This window comes from Ctenocephalides felis, unplaced genomic scaffold (assembly GCF_003426905.1).
Source record: "Ctenocephalides felis isolate EL2017-DRISC unplaced genomic scaffold, ASM342690v1 CF-g0.4_SCAFFOLD_01170, whole genome shotgun sequence".
Classification (NCBI taxonomy): domain Eukaryota; kingdom Metazoa; phylum Arthropoda; class Insecta; order Siphonaptera; family Pulicidae; genus Ctenocephalides; species Ctenocephalides felis.
The window spans coordinates 61,402,155-61,426,585 of record NW_020537324.1 but is presented as its reverse complement, the minus strand read 5'-3'; the positions used below and the strand labels follow the sequence as shown (position 1 = coordinate 61,426,585).

The 24,431-nt window shown below is 29.7% G+C and overlaps 4 protein-coding genes across 4 annotated transcripts; 2 read left to right on the top strand and 2 right to left on the bottom strand.

The window, feature by feature from the left end:
* The first annotated feature begins 109 nt into the window (after positions 1 to 109).
* Positions 110 to 5,644, top strand: LOC113367482 (dynein intermediate chain 3, ciliary). The gene is made up of 12 exons (XM_026609087.1): positions 110 to 306; positions 2,193 to 2,340; positions 2,435 to 2,696; positions 2,950 to 3,211; positions 3,318 to 3,528; positions 3,650 to 3,828; positions 3,896 to 3,986; positions 4,048 to 4,194; positions 4,294 to 4,419; positions 4,867 to 5,080; positions 5,305 to 5,382; positions 5,460 to 5,644. Exons 1-12 carry the CDS (start codon positions 110 to 112, stop codon positions 5,642 to 5,644), a joined length of 2,100 nt encoding a protein of 699 aa, XP_026464872.1.
* A 469-nt stretch (positions 5,645 to 6,113) lies between these two features.
* Positions 6,114 to 11,166, bottom strand: LOC113366233 (ecto-NOX disulfide-thiol exchanger 2). The gene is made up of 9 exons (XM_026607804.1): positions 11,117 to 11,166; positions 10,727 to 10,949; positions 10,525 to 10,661; positions 10,110 to 10,385; positions 9,724 to 10,024; positions 9,016 to 9,404; positions 8,341 to 8,447; positions 7,355 to 7,477; positions 6,114 to 7,046 (listed from the first exon to the last, which is right to left on the bottom strand). Exons 2-9 carry the CDS (start codon positions 10,906 to 10,908, stop codon positions 6,423 to 6,425), a joined length of 2,139 nt encoding a protein of 712 aa, XP_026463589.1. The 5' UTR covers positions 10,909 to 10,949; positions 11,117 to 11,166; the 3' UTR covers positions 6,114 to 6,422.
* Positions 11,167 to 11,358: 192 nt separating this feature from the next.
* On the top strand, positions 11,359 to 14,128 carry LOC113366231 (zinc finger CCCH domain-containing protein 15 homolog). Its single transcript, XM_026607803.1, has 6 exons — positions 11,359 to 11,572; positions 11,643 to 11,844; positions 12,299 to 12,531; positions 12,609 to 12,872; positions 13,123 to 13,347; positions 13,762 to 14,128. Exons 1-6 carry the CDS (start codon positions 11,501 to 11,503, stop codon positions 13,954 to 13,956), a joined length of 1,191 nt encoding a protein of 396 aa, XP_026463588.1. The 5' UTR covers positions 11,359 to 11,500; the 3' UTR covers positions 13,957 to 14,128.
* Positions 14,129 to 15,192: 1,064 nt separating this feature from the next.
* LOC113367481 (facilitated trehalose transporter Tret1-like) lies at positions 15,193 to 17,073 on the bottom strand. Its single transcript, XM_026609086.1, has 3 exons — positions 16,958 to 17,073; positions 16,775 to 16,853; positions 15,193 to 16,538 (listed from the first exon to the last, which is right to left on the bottom strand). The coding sequence occupies exons 1-3, from the start codon at positions 17,027 to 17,029 to the stop codon at positions 15,193 to 15,195; spliced, it is 1,497 nt and encodes a 498-aa protein (XP_026464871.1). The 5' UTR covers positions 17,030 to 17,073.
* Between the last annotated feature and the right edge of the window lie 7,358 nt (positions 17,074 to 24,431).

Here is a 24,431-nt window from a genome sequence, read left to right as displayed (position 1 = left end):
ATCATAAATCACTATGGCAACACTAATTTTGTTTATGTATATTGTACATCTATGAAACTAAGGCATCAAAGTCATTTTTTTAAATTCATTATTATTTATCAAGATAAGTATGGATTTATCATTTGTGCATACCAAATTTCGGTCGCAGTTCGGGCGGCAGACCTTATTTTCAGATAGAGGACCCGAAATTTTAGACTCGATATTGCCAAATAAGAGAGATTTTGATGCATACATTTTGAAAGATCCTGTTGATCGTGCTACGCAGGTCAGCAGCAAATTCGCTGAACATGTGGTCAACACAGATAGGTAATGGTAGTAATATGATGATGATATAAATATATTATTCATATAAAAATTATTTTTTAATTGTCAATTCGAAATCGGCATAGCAGTTTTTAAGAAAACGTCTACCAAAGGTCAACTTTCGGCTCGCATATACTTTTCCCTCAAATTTTAGCCTCAAACGATTCAGAATGACTGAACAGTCATTCAGCGCACCAGGGAATATATAAACTTCTCCTTCCCTTTGGGAAATTAATAATAAAGGCAATATTTACTCATAATGGTTTATTTTAAATATTTCAATTACAAAAAGTAATTTTGCAGTCAACAATTCTGAATTTAAAGAGATTTTTCCAAAATCATTGACGTCAACAGTCATCAGATTATATTAACGAATACTTCTTTCTAAAATTTTCAGAGTAGAAAGAATTTATAGTTATAATTAGTGAGGTGCATGGCATCGTGCCTTAAAGCAAATTGCTGGAACTTTCCGTACCGTAATTGAAAATCTTGGTACGGAACCAAAAAAAATGTACACAAAATGTGTACACATTATTAAAATCTCTATAAAATATCTGATAATTAAGATATACATATATCAATAATCATTTTTGACCGCCAAATGACATTTTTTTAACTTATTTTTATTGAGAGTCCATAACTGCTGGACCTGCCTTCTCAAAAATTTAATCAGTTGTTCATCTTGTCAATACAAGCTAAATGTTTTTTGAATTATTAAAATCGGACGCTCCGTTCTCTTTAAAAGTGAGTTACCGTTTTTGGCACTTTTTGCCCCGTATCTTTAGAACGGCTAGACCTGCTTTTGCAAAAACTAATTGGCACGTCTCTTTATCAATACGAATCGAATGTTTTTTGCTTTATTCAAATCGGTTGAATAATCGCTAAATGTTTTTTGAATTATTAAAATCGGACGCTCCGTTCTCTTTAAAAGTGAGTTACCGTTTTTGGCACTTTTTGCCCCGTATCTTTAGAACGGCTAGACCTGCTTTTGCAAAAACTAATTGGCACGTCTCCTTATCAATACGAATCTAATGTTTTTTGCTTTATTCAAATCGGTTGATCGGTGTTCCCGAAATCGTCGACGAAAATTTGTATCCGCACACACACACATGCATCAATTTTTTCTAAGGTATGCCAAAATGTTCAAAAACTTTTGAAACTTACTGTACGGGAAGTTAACAAAAAAATAAGTATGTGGAAAAAAGTAAATTGCAGTATACTGATTCCTTTATTAATATATTAACTCTTTCGTTAGGAGTGTCGCCTTTAGACCACAACCCCATTACTACTACCTGTGTGTAGAAGTGAGTCGTCCATAGACGACATCCAGTGCGTGGATCTTGCGTTAAATTATTGAGTATTCCTAAGAATTCTTAATTACAGTTAACTGTAATTTTTAAATGTTATATGCATTTTTATAATAGACTTCCATCCTAACCAACTAGCATGTTGTTTGTACCAGGATGGTCAGCCGACCAGGCTTAAAAGAAAAATACCTGGAGCCCTAATAGAGTTTAATTAACTATAATCCTTTCATTTTACTACATTGTATTATTTTTCCCCCTTTTCAAAAATTTATATTAGCTCTAGTAGATACGTCACTGGGAGTATCTACTAATTTGTAAACAACTAATTGTAAACAACTTGTCAGCATTCTCTGCTTAATGTAATTATAAATACAGACTGCAGAATAAAATTAAAATTAAAAAAAATATATGCTATAAATTATAGTTAGAAAATCTTAAAATATGTTGTTGTGAGTTCAATATCGCAACTGGGCGGCACGCTGGCCCGTACATCAGTGTCACCGCTTCAGAAAACATTGCTCTAGCGAAAGGCTTCACGACTATTGTATTTAATACTATATTTTATAGTCTGTTTTGATTTAGAGTCGAGGTGACAAATAGTGGTATGAACCACTCCGAAGGAGGATGGCCGAAAGATATCAATTATCAAGATCCTGAACAAACTGTACGTTATAAAAGAAAAGTCGAAAAGGAAGAAGCTTACAACCGTATTGTTTCGGATTTATGTCGGGTAAATAGTTTAAATATCACTTATTAATATTTTTGTATCAAAACGATTATTTCTTTCACAATTGTCCTATTTCATTTACCATTTTATCGTTCAGGATATGGAACATTGCATCTTACAAAACAATGCCGTGAACATATATCAGAAATATTTTGAAGAATGCGAGCAAGCAGTTGTGGTAGAACCCTGTTCCTCTCGTACTGTGAATGTGTATCGTGACCAAACTCCGAACAAGCGCCCAATTAGTCATTTATCTTGGTCACCTGATGGTGGAACCAAGCTTGCTGTGGCGCATTGTATTACCAAGTTTCAAGCAGCCCAGAACGACGTGCCAACTGACTGTTATATTTGGGATATAGGTAAAGAAATATTAAAATATAATAAATTTATGTTTATAATTTAATGACTCAAATCTGAAAGCGCCTATATCCCAAATTGTAATATAGAGCGAAAATGTAATATAGAGTAGGTTTGGTTTATTATTGCCAAAATGCACATTAAGAGAAATTAATTGCAGCTAAAGATTTTTCAGTAAGAGTGAAATTTTACTCCACCCTCATTCAAACCAATACTTATTTCTCAGGTGTGTTCATTGATTTTGACTTTTTTTAGAAAATCCGAACATACCATTACTGGTGTTTAAACCTCCTATACCAATGGTTAACCTCGAATATAACCAGAAAGATCCGAATTCGCTTGTAAGTGGCATGACCACAGGGCAAGTAGCGGCTTGGGACACTCGGAAAGGTCCTGATCCTGTTGAAATGAGTCTTCGAGAAAATAGCCACAGAGAACCCGTAACCGCGACCCTTTGGATTAATAGCAAAAGCGGTTCTGAATTTTTTACATCATCCTTGGACGGTTCTGTTAAATGGTAAGAAAATCAAATATAGTAATATTCGTCAATTGATTTTGGAGGTTTCGTCAATTTCGTCAATGGATTTGGAGGTAAAGGTTATTTATTATCTTATTTTAACTAGGTGGGATACTCGCAAAATGGATAAACCCACAGAAAATTTAGTAATTGATACCGTAAAACCAGATGAACAAGATATGTCCCGAGCATTAGGTTTAACGGCTCTAGAGTATGAACCCACTATACCTACCAGATACATGATGGGCACTGATCAGGGTTTCATCGTAGGCGGCAACAGGAAAGGAAAATTGCCTTCAGAAAAAATACTGTATAAGGTGAAAACTTATCGATGGTAATTTTATTAGATAAATATCAGTGTTTATTATATAATTTAAGTTTATTATTTAAAGCACTTTAGATTTTTATATGAATAATTTTCTTTATCCTTGTTCTTAGTTTCCTGCTCACCCTGGTCCCATTTATTCAGTAATGCGCAATCCGGCGTTTGTAAAAAATATACTGACAGTCGGAGAATGGACGGCGAAGATTTGGTCGGAAGATTGCAAAGAGAGCGCCATTATCTGGACTGGTCCACAACGTCACCTGCTAACATCCGGCGCATGGAGTCCAACAAAGTAACGAATGAATTAAATAAATAAAATTTGATTCCAAGTGTTATTTCAAGCCGACATTTATTTATAGATTTTCTGCCTTCTTTGTCACAAGATTTGATGGTACTCTTGACATTTGGGATATCATGAACACGCAACGAGAGCCGACCCTCAGTATAAAAGTAAGATTTGGAAGCATATTATATCAACTTTAAATCACTAATTATACCATTTCAATTAAAGGTTTGTGATGTGCCCTTACGCTGTATGAGAATCGAGGAACATGGTAGATTTATCGCTACTGCCAATGATAATGGCACCGCGTACCTGATTGAGGTTTCCCAGAACCTCTGCACTAACCAGAGAAATGATAAACCAATGCTCACTGCTGTAAGTTTTTGTATATAATTGAGTATATATAATACCATAAATATTAAACAGTGGTATAAATTAGTATTTTTCACTCATTATCGCCGTTTTCATATTTAGATGTTTGAGAGAGAAACACGGCGCGAAAAAATATTGGAAGGCCGTATAAGAGAAATTAAACTAAAACTCAAATCAGAAGCTAAAGCTGAAGCCGAAGCTGAAGCTGCTGAAGAAGCACCACCTCAGGTAAGCATTTTCACACTAATCAAATTATCATTATTATCATAAAACCAAAAAGATCTAATACGTTGGACAACGTTTTTAGAAGCTCAAATAGTCAAATTTATAGTTTACCTTAATAATTTGGACCCACAACTTTCTACAGACAATTATTGAACACTTTATATGGTTGATTCAGATTAAATAGAAGTAGGCAGAACGGAACACATTGCGTTCAACTTATATAAGTTGATATTTCGGATTGAAATTTCGATCGATTCGGATTTCGGATTCCAATTTGCCCTTAGCCTTCATAATATTATTTATATTTTTTAATTTATTTGCATAATAGGTCCAAGTATATATCCTGAAAATATGTTTCGCATAATTGTTCAAAACATATAAAAATGTTTTTTATCCAATGGCACTGTATAAAAATGTGCGTGACTATATCCTATGTAACCCGTTACACAGCCAGCACCTGAAGCTGCTGAGGAGCTACTGGGAGAAGTTGAACCAGAACCAACACCTGCGGAACCACAACCTGAACCTCTTGGTGAACTGCCTGGCGAAGGCATGGAGGAAGATGCAGAGGGTCAAGAGGGAGATGTTGAAAAGGGACAAGAAATAGAAGTGCCGTCAGATGTATCTGTACGACTTACGACAGATGAAAGCGCGGCAGATCCAAGTTTGTACAAAATTACCTAATTTACGACCACATTATTGCAAAATCTCCTTTATTCATTTAATAGAATCTGCGTATGTGTGAAGCAACCTTTACTTATTAATTTTTTCTCAATTAATGCAAATAAGTACATAAACACGTGTATATTTTAAAATATTTCTCTGATTTAAACTATCAAAACAGATTTCATCAGTTTATTAATTACAAATTTTATTCTACAATTATAGGTATTCTACAAGCTGAAGTTGAGTATTTCCAGATGGTGGAAAAAGAACGTAAAGCAAGGTTGCCTCCAGAACCAGAACGTAAGTTCAGTTTTATTCACATATAATTTTATTCCTTTCAAGTAAATCTACATTTTGATATTTTTACATTTTTGAAGCAATCTATGAACAAGAGGAAGTGGAAGGTGAAGATGACGAAGCTTGGGCTGCCGATGAAGTTCCACAGGAACAGAAAAGGACTGTAGGTATGCAAGATGCTCCAACAGAGGCTGAAACAAAGGAAGAAGAAGAGCAGGGAGAGGAAGGCGAGGAAGCTGGGGCACAAGAAGCAGAAAATCAATAGATGGCAAGTCAATATTGTTTTTTTTTTATTATGTGTAATATAAAAAGTATTACATTGAATGTTAAAATAAGTGATTATATTTAGGTAGTGGATAAACTTTCCAATTATTTTATATTGAAATGATGCTTGTCAATAGGAACAATTTTAAATCCTGAACAGAATCTTGTGGTGAGGGGGCATAGTTAAGATAAACTTAAATATGATTAAATAATGATTAAAATTTAACATAAAGAGACTAGAGATATAATAGAAAACAGTAGTTTTGTTTTACAAGCCTGAATGTGGGACAAATATTGCTTCTATAAAAATACGAGACTGCCCCGGCAAATCGGAAACATGTGATCATCTCATACATGTTAAATATATGTAGCCCTAAATTAGAAAATAAACAATAACAATATTATTCCAGACTCATAATTGTATTGTAAAACAATATAAAAAAGAGAAGTTCTTTTATTTTAGGGTTTATTTTTTGTTATCTGACTTACTTTTTATATTTGTTTTATGTGCCATGCAAATTACTCGTAAAATGTGTTATTTAGGCAAAGGGAGCACACACATATATTATATATGCTTTAAGTACGTCTATTAACAAATCATGATCTAAAATTAGTTTTTCAAGCATGTCCTTAATACTATTCAGATTATTATTACGAATACTATTTCAGTTGATTATCTCTGAAATGCTTTTTTGAGAAGTCAGATAAATAATGCTCCACTATGACTAGAATAATGATGATTTCAATACAAAAATGCACAGCATTTCTGCACCTAAGTATTATGTGGAATCATCGGCATCATGAGAAAATCCATTAAATAACCATTTCCTTTCAATCTTTGCTCCTACTCCACTTATTTCCTCTTTAAAAACTGCTGGATACTTTCTCAATAATGTCTCAATCATTTGAGAATTACATGAAGAATCTATTTTATGCATGTATGACCATATGTAATCAGAGCTAGCTCCGAATGGATGAACATTGAGAAATGTAGATATGAGTCCAATAAACTTTGCATCAAAATCAATTATAACTTGTAAACCATCTAATCTGCTCTTAATGCTAGAAGTTTCATCATTTGATGTTTCATTTTTTTCAGACAGTTCTGAAGATTTATCATCTTCTATCTCAGAGCGATTTTTGGCATCTGCTATTTTAGTTTTCAGTAACAATTCTCGAACACCAGCTTGTTTGAGCCGCGATTCTAAATCACGAATTTTACTTAAGTCTTCATTTTGTTTCTTTTTCATTTCTGACAATTCTTGGAGGATATTTCTAACAGTCTCCTGTGAAATTTGTAGTTCCTGACTTTTCTGATCTATTTCTGAAGTCAGGTCTGAACGCAGTAAACTTATTTCATTTCTATATGCCTCTAGTTGACAGCGCAAGCTATCATTTTCCTCCTAAAACAGTTTTAAAATGTCTCATACTACATAACAAAGCTAAAATTAATGAATTTCTGATTTTCAACAGGCATTATTGAATCAATGTATGTATATGTTATATATACTTATTAAGGGGTTGCTTTTATAAGTAAAATATATAAATTTTGAATAAAGCTCTAGTTTAAACTTTGTCGTGTATAAAAATTTTAATATGCTACATTAGCATAGATTTGAAATAATTATTTTTTCATACACTTTCATGTTTATTATTTAATTTTATTTATGCAATGCAAAGGCTCACTTTAGCTTAAGAAAATTCATCTTACCTTAAGATCGTTCGCATCTTCACCTTTCTTTCTTTTTGGAGAACTTTCTTCATCACCATCGGACATATCCATTTCGTCTTCACCTCTTACAACAAACTCTTCCATCTGTAGCATACGCAATTCCTATAATTTACAAAAAGTATTTTAATACTAACATATTTATTATGCAATAATTGTTATTAACACAAATCACACATTGTCACCAGATTTTCAAAATCCCCAGCCTCTTCAAAATCTGCTACTACACTTACCAAAACTCTGCTAGTCGTGGAATATTTATGAATGTAATACTTTTTGATGATGAATTCGCGGTTGTTATCGTACTATTAATTTTAATATTCTTACCTGTATGTCACCATATAAAAATTAACATCACAGAAAGGAACAAATTTACTATTATCCCATATATAAGTATGATGAATATATACAGTTATGTTTAATATTAACATAAATGCCAATGTTTAACACTAAATTACTAACCATTTTCAATACATAAAAAATAATTACACACATGTATAACTTTAAACATAAGGAGCAAAAAATATTCATATAATTTTTTTGTCCTTGGAGAAAATCTCGGCATCTATTAATATTTGTTGCATATATTTTCTGGATTTACCTTAAAATATAATAGCGTGCAAAAATAAAAACACAAAAATTTAAAGACCATCACCACCCCATCAAAGCTCAATCCAGGAGTTATTTGCATTTTATATAATTAAATAACTATATTATTATTAACACCAAAAATATTGCAATTTATTTTGATATAATATGATTTAAATGTAGGTTTTGTATTCATTCATCAGTAATACAATTTGTTGTAATTAACACATGTGTGTGTTGCAATATAATTAACTCAAACTTTATGCTTCTTAATAAGTTATGCAAACTACTGAATATTGTTGATCTCTCTTGGTTTGAGCTTGGGACAATGGGTCGAGAATATTATTAAAACTATAGTGTGTCTTATAAGCTGCACATACCGAAGCCTGATTTTTCCACATTTCAATATTTTTCCTCTGTGCTTTGGTGAAATGATCCCAGACCTTCTTGTGGCAAGCGGCACCAAACACTTTCTCGATCTGAGCGACTAGAGGCAAGTTGTTTTATAAAGGTTAGAGTACTTCAATACCCAAACCCATTCAAAAATATAATTTTTTAAATTTTCTATTATCCCAATGAAATGGCACAACCCGAAACCAATATTAAAAATTTATTTATTAACCCATTGCAAACAGGACTTACCCAGTCAAAATAGAATGTAGATATCAATAGACTTGTTTGATATTTATTGAACAGAGTTTGAATAATAAAAAAATAAACCAACAGTATAATTTTCACACTTACTATCATATTATCCTCTATTTTGATAATATTGTAATTGCTTAATTTTTAATTTATCATATTTAGTCTGAAATCTATTGATTTGCAATCCCATCGGTCTGATCTGACTCTATTTTGAATTATACTCACCACTTATACACTACCTTCAAAATATGTGTGAAGCAGAGTTAAGAAAGTAGAGCATAAAATATTAAAATATATTTCAAAAGAATAATTATATTCTTATTTTAATTTGGTTGATTATATGGTCATTAGTATAAATTTTATGCTCTATTGGTACAGAAAAAAAGCATGTTTGAAAAAATTTTACTTACACTGAGACAATACTGCATGCATCTTCTGTTTCAAAGCATCTTTTGCCCTCTGCATTTCTTCTTCACAATTTGCTTTCTCATTAATAAGCCGGCGAATGTGAGAATTAGTGCTCTGTATCATTGAATAAAATGTGTTAACATTGCGCTTGCTACAATCTCCTCGTTCCAACCAAGTTATAAAAACTTGAACAGCTGACATAAATGTTTCATCCTGTTTCAATTTTTCACAGATGCTAACTGCTTCATGCTCAGTATAATGTAATATTGGTGGAGGAGATACTTGTCGTTCTCTTTGTCTTTCACGGTGCCTCTGCTCCCTTTGAAGTTGTCTTTGACGACATTCATAATCATACTGATCATCCCTGGCTTGTGCAAAATCTACATGTAATCTGTCAAGTACGAAATTGTATTAGTAATAATGCACAGTTAGAATAATGCATAAGTGACTTCTTATGTAATTTAATTTCAACAATACATCTTTTTTATGTAGAAACATTTCTAAATCAACAAAGCATAATAAAAAAAAGGAATAAGGATTTATAACCAAATTAATTATTAGTTTTTATAATATTCATATTAAATATAATTCTTATCAAACATAGATTTGGAAAAATGTTAAGTGCTACAGGTTTCAACATAATTCAATTTATATACTATTTTATTATAAAGCATTCAATTACTTAAATTATTCTGCAAGTAGCCAGTTACCTTCCAGTATTGGGTAAATCAGTTTGGTTTCCAATTCTTATCCTATATCCTGACAAACAAATGGCGGCATCCACAGAGTTTTCATAAAAAAATCTAATATGACAAAAATTTTTTTTGCTAAGCCTTAGAGTGTATATCTTTCCACATCTTTCAAATACATCTGTTATAATTGATTCTGTTATATTATCGGGCAAACCACCAACAAATACAGTTCTACAACCATTAGGCCTTTCACGAGTTGTTGGTGGTGGTGCAGAAGGTGGTGGAGGATATAAAGTGCATGATGCACATTCTATTATTTCTGTAAATAAAATATTATGATATATTATGTAGTATAAAATATAAAAACAAAATTCTCTCAAACATTATATAAGTAAAACACTCACCTTTATATTGTGCTGGAGGACCTACATTTTGTTCTGCTGTGACAGGTATAGCTTGAGGGGGTAATGGAACAGAAGACATGCCAGGAGGAATTGCAAATTGTCCCATTGCTAACATATTTGGATCCATCATAAGAGGACCACCCATACCGGCCATCATCATATAACCAGGATTGTTTGTCATGTTTGCCCCAGGCCCAATATTTGTCCCCATGTTGGGACCAATACCTGCTGTAATATTTCCTCCCAGATGAGGATTCATCATGGGATACATTAAACCTAAGAAATGGAATAGTTTTTGCAAACTTTATAATAACCTTAGTAAATGATATAATCATATCCTGTAATTCTAAATGTGAATCAATAACAAAAATAAATCAGTTGATATGAGTTGCAAATAATTTTAAAATGCATTAACCTTGCATTCCTGATGGTATTGTACTGAATTCATCTAGTTGTCGTGGTGCACAATGCAATAAAGGATCATTTGGCAAATTTATGTTATTTTCACCAAACTTGCAATTCCGATTTTCTGATTGTTTATTATTACTTGAACTGTAAATCAATATTTAGAGTCAAATTATGCAAACAAGTAATTATAATCATTTTTAATTTTATACCTGTATCTATTTGCCTTATGTTTTCTATCTCGATCTCGACGAAATTGTGAAGAGTCTTCATTTTTATTAATTCCATTTTGATTAGATTGTGTATTAATACTTCCATCCTCCAAATCTATGATCTCTATGTGCTGTGCACGAGGCATTTTAGTGATATCAAACTCTAAAGGTTTGTCATTCATGTCGTGGATATAATAAAATCTTTCTTAATATTCCTCTCAATCTATTGATTAATATAACTTTTATCAATATATTGATTTATATTGTTGTACACATTATAAAATTTAATATACTTTTCAAAATAATTATAATTAAAAGCAGATAATTATTTGACTATTTAGAAGTTGCTTGAATTGTTTTAATAATACATAATTTTTTACGGCTTTATACCTATTTTTAAATTTTAAAGATTGCACAATGAAACATTTCACTTCTAATCATGAATTTCATTAATATATAGATTTTTACTTTATTATATTATAAATTATTTCTTACGCATATTTGAAATTTCTCACTAATTCGAATTTTGATTACTTTTTTAACGATGTCGTAATTTTTGACATATCTCTATTATTATTATCTTATCTGCAGTATCTTCCATCTGCATTTTCCAAAAGACGATTCTGCCAACATAAGAATTGACGTCGTCACCCGTCCATGTGCTTTGTTTCTTCCCGAAAAATATTTGACGTATTGCTTTAAATTTTTGCGTAAATTTTAGTTAATAATATAAATAAAGATATTTATATAATTTTGTTATAACATATATTAAAAATGCCTCCGAAAGCTAAAGCCGGTGGCCCAAGTAAAAAGACTGAGCAAAAGAAAAAAGAAAAAGTTATCGAGGTATGTATAATAATGTATATTTATAAATTGGGGTTAATATGACTTAATAAATTTATATTTATTTTTTTAGGATAAAACATTTGGTTTGAAAAATAAAAAGGGAGCAAAACAACAAAAATTCATTCAACAAGTGGAAAAACAAGTAAAAAGTGGTGGAGTACATCCTGCAAACAATGCCGATGCAAAGAAAGCAGAGAAGGAGAAGAAATTAAAAGAACAAAAAGAAATGAATTTATTATTTAGGCCTGTCCAGACACAGAAAGTAGAAAAAGGTTTGCATTTTTTTATTTTGTTAAAATGAAATAATTTATTCATTGATAAATAGATTAGTGAAATATTCATTGATTATCGTAAAACTTATTTATATAATATAAATATATATATAACTTATGTATATAAAACTTATTTATATAATTGTAACATACAGCAATATTTGATGATAAGAATCTGCTGACGTATAATAAGTTTAAACATAATATAAATATTTTATGAATATCATTTGAGGCAAATTGATTTTGAACACAAAACACTGCAAATGAAAGCAGATAATACTAAAGTAGATTTTAGCATTAAATTTAAATGATTCTGTTAATCTGTTTTAATTTATATTTTGCTCTACTTGTTCACCAAGTTAAGGATGGTTTTTCATCATCTTTGAAATAAAAAATCTCATTAAATCATTCTCTCTGGTTAAATCTCTTAATTATTATGTATTGATAATTAAAGGTGCTGATCCAAAATCTGTTTTATGTGCTTTCTTCAAAAATGGGCAATGTGGGAAAGGAGATAAATGTAAATTTTCTCATGATTTAACCATTGAGCGTAAAGCAGAAAAACGTTCTCTTTATGTTGATATGCGTGATGAAGACACAATGGAAAACTGGGATGAAGAAAAGTTAAAAGAAGTGGTAGAAAAAAAGCATGGAGAGAATGAGAAGAAGATGCCAACCACAGATATTGTATATTTTTTAATGTTCTTACATAAAATATTGATCGAGTTAATAATTTATTAACTCACTCAATATATTATTTCTAGATTTGCAAACATTTTTTGGAAGCTGTAGAAAAATCAAAATATGGATGGTTTTGGGAATGCCCTTCTGGTGCAAAATGTTTTTATAGACATGCCTTGCCCCCAGGCTTCACACTTAAAAAAGATAAAGTTAAAGATGATAAAAAGAATGAAATATCGTTAGTTGATTTAATAGAAAGAGAAAGAGCAGCTCTTGGTCCCAACCAAACAAAAATAACATTAGAGTCTTTCATTGCATGGAAGAAGAGAAAACTACAAGAGAAAAAGGTATGCTTATTCTAAAAAATACCTTTTTAAACTACATTATGATTACCTATTTTTTAATTTTGGATTTTAAGTAAATATTTGTAGTATACTTCACTTTTAAATAGTACCTTAAATATTTATAGTAACATGGTCCATATTTTATTATTGAACATTCTAAATCTATTACAAATTTTGATACTATAATTTTCATGTAAGATATTCTGTATTTTCATGTATAAATAATTAATAATAAATACCAACTATGAATTAGGATGCTGCCAGTAGAGATGAGGAAAAGAAAAGAAATGATTTCAAAGCAGGGCGTCAAGTGGGAATATCTGGACGTGAAATGTTTAGCTTTAATCCTGAACTTGCTGCTGAAGGTGATATTGAAGATGGTGATGAAGCATTTGATGTTTATCAACGAGAAGAGGAGGAAGAAAGTGTTGAATATAAAGAATTGGAACTAGATCTTATTGGTCTTGATGCACAAGAGGTAATTTTTTTGCACAATAATAGCCTAGTGGTTTTGCTAGTTTTACTTTTAAATGTTTAAATCTTCTAAATCATAATTGATGTATGTATTCTCTAAAGCCTTTGTTTCATTATTGAGCAGTGTCTTTTGTCTATTCATAGAAACTGTTATTTTGATTGCGCAACAGTGGTAATGAATTTTGTTCCTATACAATTTTAATGTAGGATACAACAGCTTTTATTAGTGTTATTAACCTAATGTATGGGATTTTTTTCTTTTATAGTGATATTTATTATTTATTAAATATTTTAGAATTCAGAGATGAAATAATATAAGAAAATTAAAATAAACATTTAAAATTCAGTAATTAAAACTTTAATACTATTTTGTTCAATAATAAAACTCAGAACATTTAAAGAATTTAAAATGTTCCAGGTTGATGGTTCTGGAACTGTAGCAGCTGAAGATCGATTGAAATCAGAAAAAGAATCTTCTGAAGATGTTGCTCTAACGAATGGAAATTCTAATTCACAAGTTGAATCTGCAGTTCCAATTAATGAGAATCTATTCTTAGATGAAGATCTTGATGCTTTGGATGATGAATTAGAAGACTTGGATTTAAATGAGTGACCCTAAATACTTGCTGGAATTTTGTAAAAAGAAATTTAGTAACATCTAAGACGATTTTATGTAATTGTGTATTTTAAATTATGAGCACATGAAATAATAGAATACTTGAATTTATTTGGATTTGGATAGTTAAATTATTGTAAATCGTGGAAGATTTATGAAAGCAAAAATAAAGCATGATTGTCAGCAAAGTACGATCTATATATGAATGAAAATAGTTTTCTTTAAAATATTTCGAATTATTGAAAATTTGCACTGAATTAAGAGCTGTTCATAAAAAAATATTTTATTTGTATAATTCAAATATTAATTAAATCATAATTTGTGTTTTAATGAATCAAAAATATTATACATTTTTGTAAATGGATACTAAAGATAATAGTGTAAAAGACAGGTTAATATTTTTAAAATATGCTATTTCTTTGCAATGTGAAAGGGTGGTTTAGTGTTGTTACAGATCTTCTAACAAAAAAAAAGTTGTAGAATGTATATCGTTAGCCAGGTTATGCTAGATTAAACCTTACAGAATAATCAAATATTGATAATTAGGATTTTAAAATTCAATTAAGAGATTTAATGTAGTACAGTCAAAAATATATTAGAAATCGACATCGGAATCGGTCTATCGCGAAACCGCAAGCAAAGTGGCCCGCGACTTAAAAAGTTTGGAAACCTATGATCGCTGTCCTAGACAATAAGAGATCTATGTCTACAAAAATCAATTTAGCCATATCTATGGTGGTGCTATGCTTATTTATATTTATCTATGGTGATGCCGCAACGGATACAACTTGTAGCCATCTTCAGTTTATGTCATTTGTTATGAATTGTCTGGGATGTTTGTTTTGTAACGTTTGCTTATTTAAATTTATTTATTTATAAGTCGGGAAAGTAGTATGCGTTTAGTAATAATTTGGTGACTTTATTAACATGTGTTTGTAAGGAAGTAGTACGCAATTTTGTGCCTAGAATTTTTATCATAAATTAAGTGATTTACCATATTTGCAATATGTGATGAAAGGTTAACAAATTTGGCTATGTTTCAAAATGGATCCTAAGGTATTTACTTTTAAATGTAATATAAATTAACTAAGAATACATTTAAAATATTTATTTGCATAAGTACATATTAACTCTAAAATTATTAAAATACATTAACAAACATTTGGATTGCATCACAGATCATAAACAATTATTAATATTAAAATAAGTTTATATATAATATGGGAATAAAAACTATTTCTCATTATCATTAGGCAAAGGTTCTTTAATATTAGTTTCATTTCCAAGCATTTGCTGTATCTGGGTCAAAGACTTTCCCTTAGTTTCAGGAACAAAGAAATATATGTAAAGAACTCCAACTATACACAAACTACCAAACACCCAAAAAGGAATATCTTCTCGTACTAAATTAAATGTTTTTGTTACTATAAATGCTAAAACCCAATTAAACGTAGCAGATATTGAACCAGCCACTCCTTTAATACCCGGTGGAAATAATTCACCTATGATCATCCAAGGAATGGGCCCGAAGCCCAAAGAGAATGCAGCTATGAAAACACATAAAGAGAATAAAGGAAGCCATGATAAAGAACTAACCGTATCTTTATATTCAGGTTGTTTTGATAAATAAAAGTAAACACCCATTAATATACAACATACGGCCATTAGTGTCTCCGAAACTAATAGTAAAATTCTTCTTCCTAATCTATCTACAGTAAGTGTAGCAATAAAAGTGAAAATAATTTGCATCACACCAACAATTATTGACCCATCACTACCACTGATGCCAGAATTGGCATCTCTAAAAATGTTGGATGTATAAAAGATAATAGCATTTACACCACATACTTGTTGAAAAAACATTAGCATCATTGATATTGCTAAAGCTTTCTTTGCGGCAGTGGTAGTGAAAGCCTGCTTTATTGGCAGTCTATTTGCTACATTATTCTGATGCTCTAATTGCAAAGTTATTAGTTCCGAATCTACATCATATGCATCTCCCCGAAGTTTCCTTATGGAGTTTTTAGCCTCTTGATCTTTACCTCGTGAGACTAGATACATAGGTGTTTCTGGCATGAAGAAAAATACAGCCCCAAATATTAAAGGAATGGCTCCGCAAATTATGGATAGATAAAATACATTTACAGCAGATCCAATGGCATATACAAACAATATACCAATTGTTATCATAAGTTGAAAGTAACTTCCTAAACTGCCTCTGATTTCCTTTTCTGCTATTTCTCCAGTATAAATTGGAGCGGCCACACAAAATGCTCCTCCAGAGACACCCACAATATATCTACCAGCGTATAGCATGCCTACATTGGTTGCCCATATGATCAAAGCCCAGCCTAAAGTGAAAGGAAACACTAAAAGCAACATAGCAAGTTTTCTTCCAAGTACGTCTATCAGAATTCCTATAGGTAAACAAATACAAGCAGCTCCAATAGTCATTAAAGAACCGATCCATCCATATTCATCGTTGCTAACTGAAAACCCATATTCTTTCTCTATGGCATCTTTTGTAGCTGGTGAGGTCCAGCCAAGAATAGTACCAGCTGCCAATGCTCCTAGTGTAGCTATAAATAAATTCAATGTTAGAACAGAAATCTATTCCGATCTTCGCAAAGCAAAATTCTCTAAAACTTTAAATCTTTCCTTAATCTTGACAAAGCATATTCGAGGTATTTTAAAAAAGTTAAAACAGTTAAAATTATCAAAATATTTCAACCATGATCAGTTGATTTTAGTGTGATATAACATTTCTTAATCAAGTTTCACTTGTATTTTAAAATATATCTATGTTTGTGTTTACCTGAAAGTGCAGCAATGTACTGCGGTAACTTTTTACCTGGCCGAGGAGTGGGCGTATACCCTGCATCAGGCATGATGGGCTGTAATTATAAATTGTATTAATTTATTTCAATCTCATTGATTTATATCAACAATTGACTTATTATATATATTAAATGTCGGGTCGACAATAAAATAGGAGTACCATATAGCTGCCCGTGCCATATTCGGTACTCGGACCCGGTAAAAGTCTCTCGCTTTCATTTGAGCTATCCATATTTATTAATTAATAAAAAAAACACGAGTAAAAACAATATTTGTCAAAATTCTTTAGTCAAATTTAAAATATAAGTTTAGTAGAAAAATTACAAAACATTTATAAACACTGCATGCATCATTGTTTAACAATAACTTTGTGCAACTACGCATAGTATTCGTGATTCAACAAGAAACGCAGTTGTCAAATGTATGCAAATTTTAAAACAAAACAAAGATTTTTTCCACTTGTCAGTAAGATTGCAAAAGCGCAAAATAATATTTGTTAGATGTCGCTGATATTTTATTAACTTCCAGGAGGAGAGTCTGTTTTCGTCAGAAAATTCTCTTTTAACTTTGCTTTCTCGACTCTTTAAGTAATTCTGAAACGTTTGATACCTAAATTGAAAAAACTATCTGCGCGTATGATCCAAAATTAGACTTTTCGTCGCCGTTTTCTTAAAAACTGTTGCACCAATTTCAAAAATTTAAAAGCCAGTCGATGAAACGCGACAATTGGCCAAGCCGTTTCTATAATAATTGGCAAAAAAGTGTATTTTTTTTGTCGGCCGAGCCGTTTCTATAATAATTCGCAAAAAAGTGTAAATTTTTTGGTCCAAGTTTTCTCAAAAAATTCTGAAACGATTTTGAAACGTTCTAAGTAACGTTTGTTCGTAAAATATCAGTTGGAAAGTAGTAAAAACGTTTTTATATCGATTTTGAAGATACTCTATATATCGATCCCAAAGTGGCCCATATGGTAAAACTGACCCCTATGGGACCCCTGAAAAGTATCAGTTGGAAATCATTAAACGTTTTTACACCGATTTTAAAAAGACTCTGTATGATGAGTTCAAGGTCTAAAATTCTGGACCATCGATTCCCAAAGTGGCCCCTATGGTCCCTTAGGTATCCATGACAACTTTCAAGGGATCCACTTTAACGAATAAAAATTTTAGAAATCCACAATAATGGATCACAATCCACTTTGCTAATATCTATTTTTTATTATAATTTTAAAGCCAATTAATGTCTATAAACTTGTATTTGTATCTTCACTCTGAATGTACTAACTAAAAGATAGTACAAATAGAAATTTATGAAAAAAATCGATTTCGGCTAAATAGGTGGTCCATAGCAAAACCAACGGGTCCACGACACATACAAGTTTGGAAACCTGTGCTCTAAGCGAACATCCTAAAATATTATGGGTATAAAAATTTATCTAAGTTTGGGTCAATTCTCATTAATTAAATCGTTCCTCAAGGCAAAATACCACTTGCACCTAATTTTGTCACTTGTTTTGCACTAAAAATAAGTGAGAAGTTTTCATTTTTACTTCTGTTTAAAATTAATGTTATACTTGCTTGAATACAATTAATTGTATATTATATAAATTTATATAAAGTTAATATGAGGTTTCTCAAAATCAATTATAATATCCAATCAATTAAATCATTATACACAACGTATGTAAATAAAAATTCGAATATTTTTCAATCAATATTTGAGAGCTATCATTTTTTTTTAAAGAACACTTAAGTAATGTTTTTATTTACTTGATTATTATAAATATAACTCATGACATCATAATCGAAAAGTAATAATTTTGGAATTGAGGAACAAAACCTCTAACAACGCTCTCACAAAAATTATTGCTAACGTTTATACGGTCAGTTTTTTTTAAATTTATATTATATATATACGTATTTCAAGATAGATATGAATAAAGACAATGAGTTTTCTATATCATGAAATCTTTAGCTTATTTCACAAATTTATATTATGTATTAGATAAGATGAAAGAAAATGATTTTTTTAAAGCTTATCATTTTTCAAAACAACGTTCTAATTACTATTAACGTTCAAATCTTTTGCTTTTTTATATAAATATATTATGTACCTATTTAAAGAAAATATTAAATGAAATGTTTTTTTAAAGTGTTTATTGTAAATGTTTTTTCATACTTGAAAACAAGGTTCTAACACTAACTGAGCTGAAATTAAAAGAAGAATAAAGAAAAAAATGGAATGAAGCTAGAAGTTAAATAGAATTAGAAATTTGAAAATGAATTGAAGAAAATAAGAAGAAGAAAAAATAAGAAGAATATAGAATAGGATACATGATTGAAAATGATATAAAAATTAGAATGTAAATAAATAAAAATGTTGTAGATGGCTAAATGCTTAGAGTAAGCGAGGCCAAATAAAATAAAAAAAAAATAATAATGCATTTCACATAATATTTATAAATATAAACATCTTAACCAAAATTACTTCATACGTTAATATCCAACTTTTTTATAAATTTATATTAGATTTAAAATTTGTTTTAAATCTGATCATTCTCCCAATTATGAAATGCCTTCAAAATTGGTACTGATGGTACTTTTTCATTAATTTATATTAGATTTAAAGTTTGTTTTAAATCTGATCATTTTCCCAATTATAAAGTGCCTTCAAAATTAGTACTGATGGTTTTCTTAAGGAGTTATATTATACTTGCAGTATAATTATATTAAAATTGTACCCACTGTTATATATATTTTATTATACACTTAATTAACGACTTTGATTCGGATATTATATGTATATAATATTCGAAAGTATTTAATGTATACAACGAACAACCTTTATCAAAATACTCACAATTTAATGTATATTCACAGTGTTATCACACAAACTTAAAAAATCACTACTTTTCTGTATTTTTCCAACACCTCTTCAAAACCGTCAGCAAAATTTCCAAATTGAAATCAATCAATAATCAGTATTTATAAACAGTTAAAAAACTAATATAAATATCACGTTTTTATCATTGCTGCCTGGACAATGTACGCTTGATACAGGTGAATAAGAATAAGAATATTCGCTGATTTTTGTCACCACCGGCTCAACGTGCGTTCCGGTCAGGACTGATACGTGGATAATTGTTCGTGACTAATGAACTGTGTTCCGTAAGAACGACTTTGGTGCATGGAACAAATTTTACTTGATAATTGAACGTGATAGTGTTATCATATATTTTTTTTATTAGGAGCACTTTTACAGATGATTTTATCAATGATTGCAACTTCGAATCCGTTCGAATGGACTTATGCAGAAGCCCTACGAGTTTCCAATCAGAATATACTTGGAAGTAGTCATAAGTCTTAAAAGATTCTTGTTTGATATAAGTTTTTTTTCTTTTAATTTCAATATCAGTTATAACTGCTAAATAACATCTAGTAACATTAGATAAAAATTGGAAACAAAATATAATACAAAATTAAGGACAATATATCCGTTAAAAATGATATCTATATGATGATATTTTAGTATTAATAAAATAAAAGCAAATAATGATAATAATAAAATTAATGAATAAAATAAATATTTTTTTTGAATAATAGAAATAATATTAGAAAAATAATAAATGACAAATATTCATAAATATAACAAAAAAACAATATTAAAAATAATAAAATAATAATAATATTAACATTCGATATAAGTAAATGGTTCTCTCCATTATAATGTACCAGCATATTATATATGTACTTTATAAAGTACTTTCAGTCATTCTAATTAGTAAAATCGTGAAATTGAGACAGTTTTTAAAAATCACCTTCGAATAAATAAGTGAAATAAAAATAAACACATATGAGAAGCAATATAATTTCTTTGTTAGTTTTCCATATAAAAGAAATTGTTGTGCTAGGTTCGTTATATAATATTTTCTAAATGCAATCCTAATATTTTATTATATATTTTGAAAAAAATTAAGACAATAGGGAAATTCAGTATTTTTTACTCAAAAATTTAATAATTGGATGTGGGATCTTTTTCAGAGAATATAGAATTTTCGAAATTTTCAAACATACACGTATTAGTATAGACAGAAAATCGAAAATGAACATTTTTGCATATTTTCACGTTTCACGTTTGGCATACCTTAGAAAAAATGGATGTTTGTGTGTATGTATGTATGGATACAATTTTTTATCCACGTTTTCGGGCGCACGGGTCAACCGATTTGAATAGTTAAAAAAAGATTCGATTCCTATTGATAGGAAGATGTGCTGATTAGTTTTTCCCAAAGGCAAGTCCAGCCGTTACGGAGATGAAGAGCAAAGAGTGCAGAAAATACAGATCGAGTTTTTGAGAGAACGGAGCATCCGATTTGAATGATCTAAAAAACATTCAATTAGTAATTATTAGGAGAAGTGGTGGTTAGTTTTTGACAAAGGCAGGTCTAGCCATTTCGAAGATACAGAGCTGAATGTACAAAATTGGCAGTTTTTGAGAGAACTATGCAGCGAATTTGAATGATTCAAAAAACTTTCTGCTTGTGTTTGTTTTGTCAACACACAACTTTTGGATTTTTTTAAAATTTCAAAATTATAATTTTTTTTAATTTCAAATTTTTTTTTCCCCAAAAAAATTTTTTTTTGTATATCGAAAATAACTCGGATTTTAATTTTAATTCTTGCTAAAGTTCTAAACATTATTTATACTTTGAATAAATAATTTTAACTTTGCAATTCTTTTTATATAATTCTTATAAATATAAGACAATGTTACAGTATTTATTTATAATAATCTATTTGAAAACATTTAATATTTCTCGAACATTTCGTTACGATACGGAAAGTTCCAGCAATTTTCTTTAAGGTGCGATGCCATACATCACTAGTTATAATTATCTATTTATATATCTGAATTAAATTAAGACAAAAAGTAAAATTCAATTTTTGTTTATTCCCAAATAGCAATAAAACTACCAGTATATTCTAGATTAAGAACATTACATTTATTAATAAAAATTGATATTTTGTAATAATTCAGAATTTTCTATTAATATTTTCAATTATAGAGTTGAAATACTTGTCTACGTGTATACTATTAATAATCTGGGATAGATCTTTTTATTGGAAATGAAAAAGAAGCTTTTAAAAGTTGTTTTTCTTATGAAAACCTTGATTCCCTACTGAATCAGGATTTAAAATTTTAAAACATTATTTATTCAGATAAAATGCCATTTAAACTTACCCGCCAGATTTTTTTTTTTTTAATAATAATAATAATATACAATGTAAGATCTTACTGGCCTTGTTCAGTTCCTCAATGGACGTAACTTCAACTTAAAACGTTGAAAGTAGTCTGATTTTATAAATAAGTAGACTAATACAATTATAAAAAAATAAAATATAATTGGGTAAGTACAATTTTATCTTTCATAAATGTCTGAGAATTCAATAAATTGCTAAATGTTCACTTTTACTAAAATTTTTCACACATACTCTATAAATTAGATAATAAATGCAGATAATAAAAATGTTATGATATGGTTTTGTATATTATGATTTTATATTGCAAATATATAATTCTGTATTTGTAAAGAACTAGGATCTGCATTTTGCTATTTTGCATTTTTATTAACTTCAAATAAAAAATTCCAAGAAAATTCGTACCTAGGTTCGAGTGTTAATAATGCAATTTTTTTTGATACTAAAAGTAATTTCTGTTTAATTTAGTTTCTGCAGTACAACTTGTTTTAAGAATCATTATTTTATAATGTCTGGGAACTTTATGCAAAATTGTATTGCTGCATAAAAGATAGTTATATAAAATAATCCAAGCTGTTATTCTTGATAATTTTTCTAGGTAATAAAAAATTATGTAATAGATGCATAACGCGCATACAACTTGATCATTATTATATTTTATTATAAAACTATAATAATTATTAAATATAGATTATATTATTTATAATTTAATAATAACCGGATTAGGTTAGCCTGAATTGCAAGAATTTTATATTAAAAATTGAATCTTGACCTAGAGAAGGTCTGATTATTATTGTTACTTGAACCATTTAATCATCTGGATTTTTTAATTAAACCTGAGTGTTTTGCAAATAAACCTTTTGATAACACTTGCCTTTGAAACCTTGATATTATTATTGAATGAGATTGTGCAAATGTTTTTATATATTATTTAATTCGTGCATCAATGATTATTGATCAGTGATCATTGCTTTTGCTATATCATGTTACAACCTATACTTTAAAAGAATAATATCTTCGATTCCGGAACTACGGTAATTAAAATGTAAAAAAAGTTATTTCCCTGATTTTGTTATTTTTCTTTAAAAATACATGATTATATTCAACGTAGATATATTTTATTGCAGTTTCATGTTATAAAAATTTCATCAATTTAAAAATTAGAAAATGATTTTTTTTCTCCAACTCAATGCTTCTTTTTCCTTTCTTAGTGGACGATCTAACGTTTATACTTTATTTTTAATGCTTTATATAAAAAAGAAGGCCTGAAAAGTTTCTTTTCTTTTCTAAGTCTTTTTTTTTAATTTATAGGTCTCCTCTGTTGATTAGTGGTTAGAGCTATGCAATTTGAATCAGAAGTTCCAGGTTCGACATCCACCTCGGAGAGCCTGATGTCAAGAAGTAGTGACATCGGCTTTTGCTTGGAAATATAGAGAGCAGTATGTTCCGAAGCAAAACTAGCCCTTATCCGGCCATTGCTACATCAATATGAAAATGCATAACTATTACAGAAATTGTAATAATAAATTTATCACATATGGGACAGCATGGGTTGCCATTTATGGTAAAGCCACTCCGTTCAAGAATTTTCGGTGGGTTTTGATTGCTTTTAAAAATAAGTTTAAAAAAGTAAAAAAAACTGAATTTATGATTATCATAAATATATCATCGGTCGGCTTAATTTTAGCTTGATAATAATACATTTTTAACAAAATCCTCAAACGATATACTTAAGTACTCGAATGAAATGGAATGCGGAAAAAGTAACGAACTATAAATAAAAGAAGTGAAACAAGTTATTTTACTTATATACTAACAAGTACAATATATATCATATCACATTAAATACTTCAAGGCAAAGTAGAAAGTAAAAGAATTGTCGATCGTCAGCGAATATCTTTAACCTGCAACTCTCAGTTTCAGAGAATTAGGTATATCAGACTGCAAAAAATTGCATCTGTTCCACTGACCCAAGACCATTTTAAAATAAAAATATCAAAACTATCCAAATTTTGCCATTTAAGGTACATTTGAAAAATGTCAAAAGTCAACGGTTCACCGCATATTCAAATTGAAAACTGGTTTAATTGCAAATGACATGCAACGAGTATGTTTTCAAAGATTTCGTTTTAATCTTTATGATACCGGAATTATCTTTTGATATAGCTGCGCAAAAGTGGGCTCGATTCAGGTTTGGACAACTTTGCAGATGCATTTTTAGTTTGTAGTGGGGTACTTAATTTTGCATTCTGTAAAGTAGCATAATTTTACAGATAAATAATAATAATGAAGTTAATTTTGAGTTATTATACTATAATAGTTGGTTTGTTTTAGAAAGAATGTCCGTATTGGGCAGTGTGAAAGATGTCAATAGAC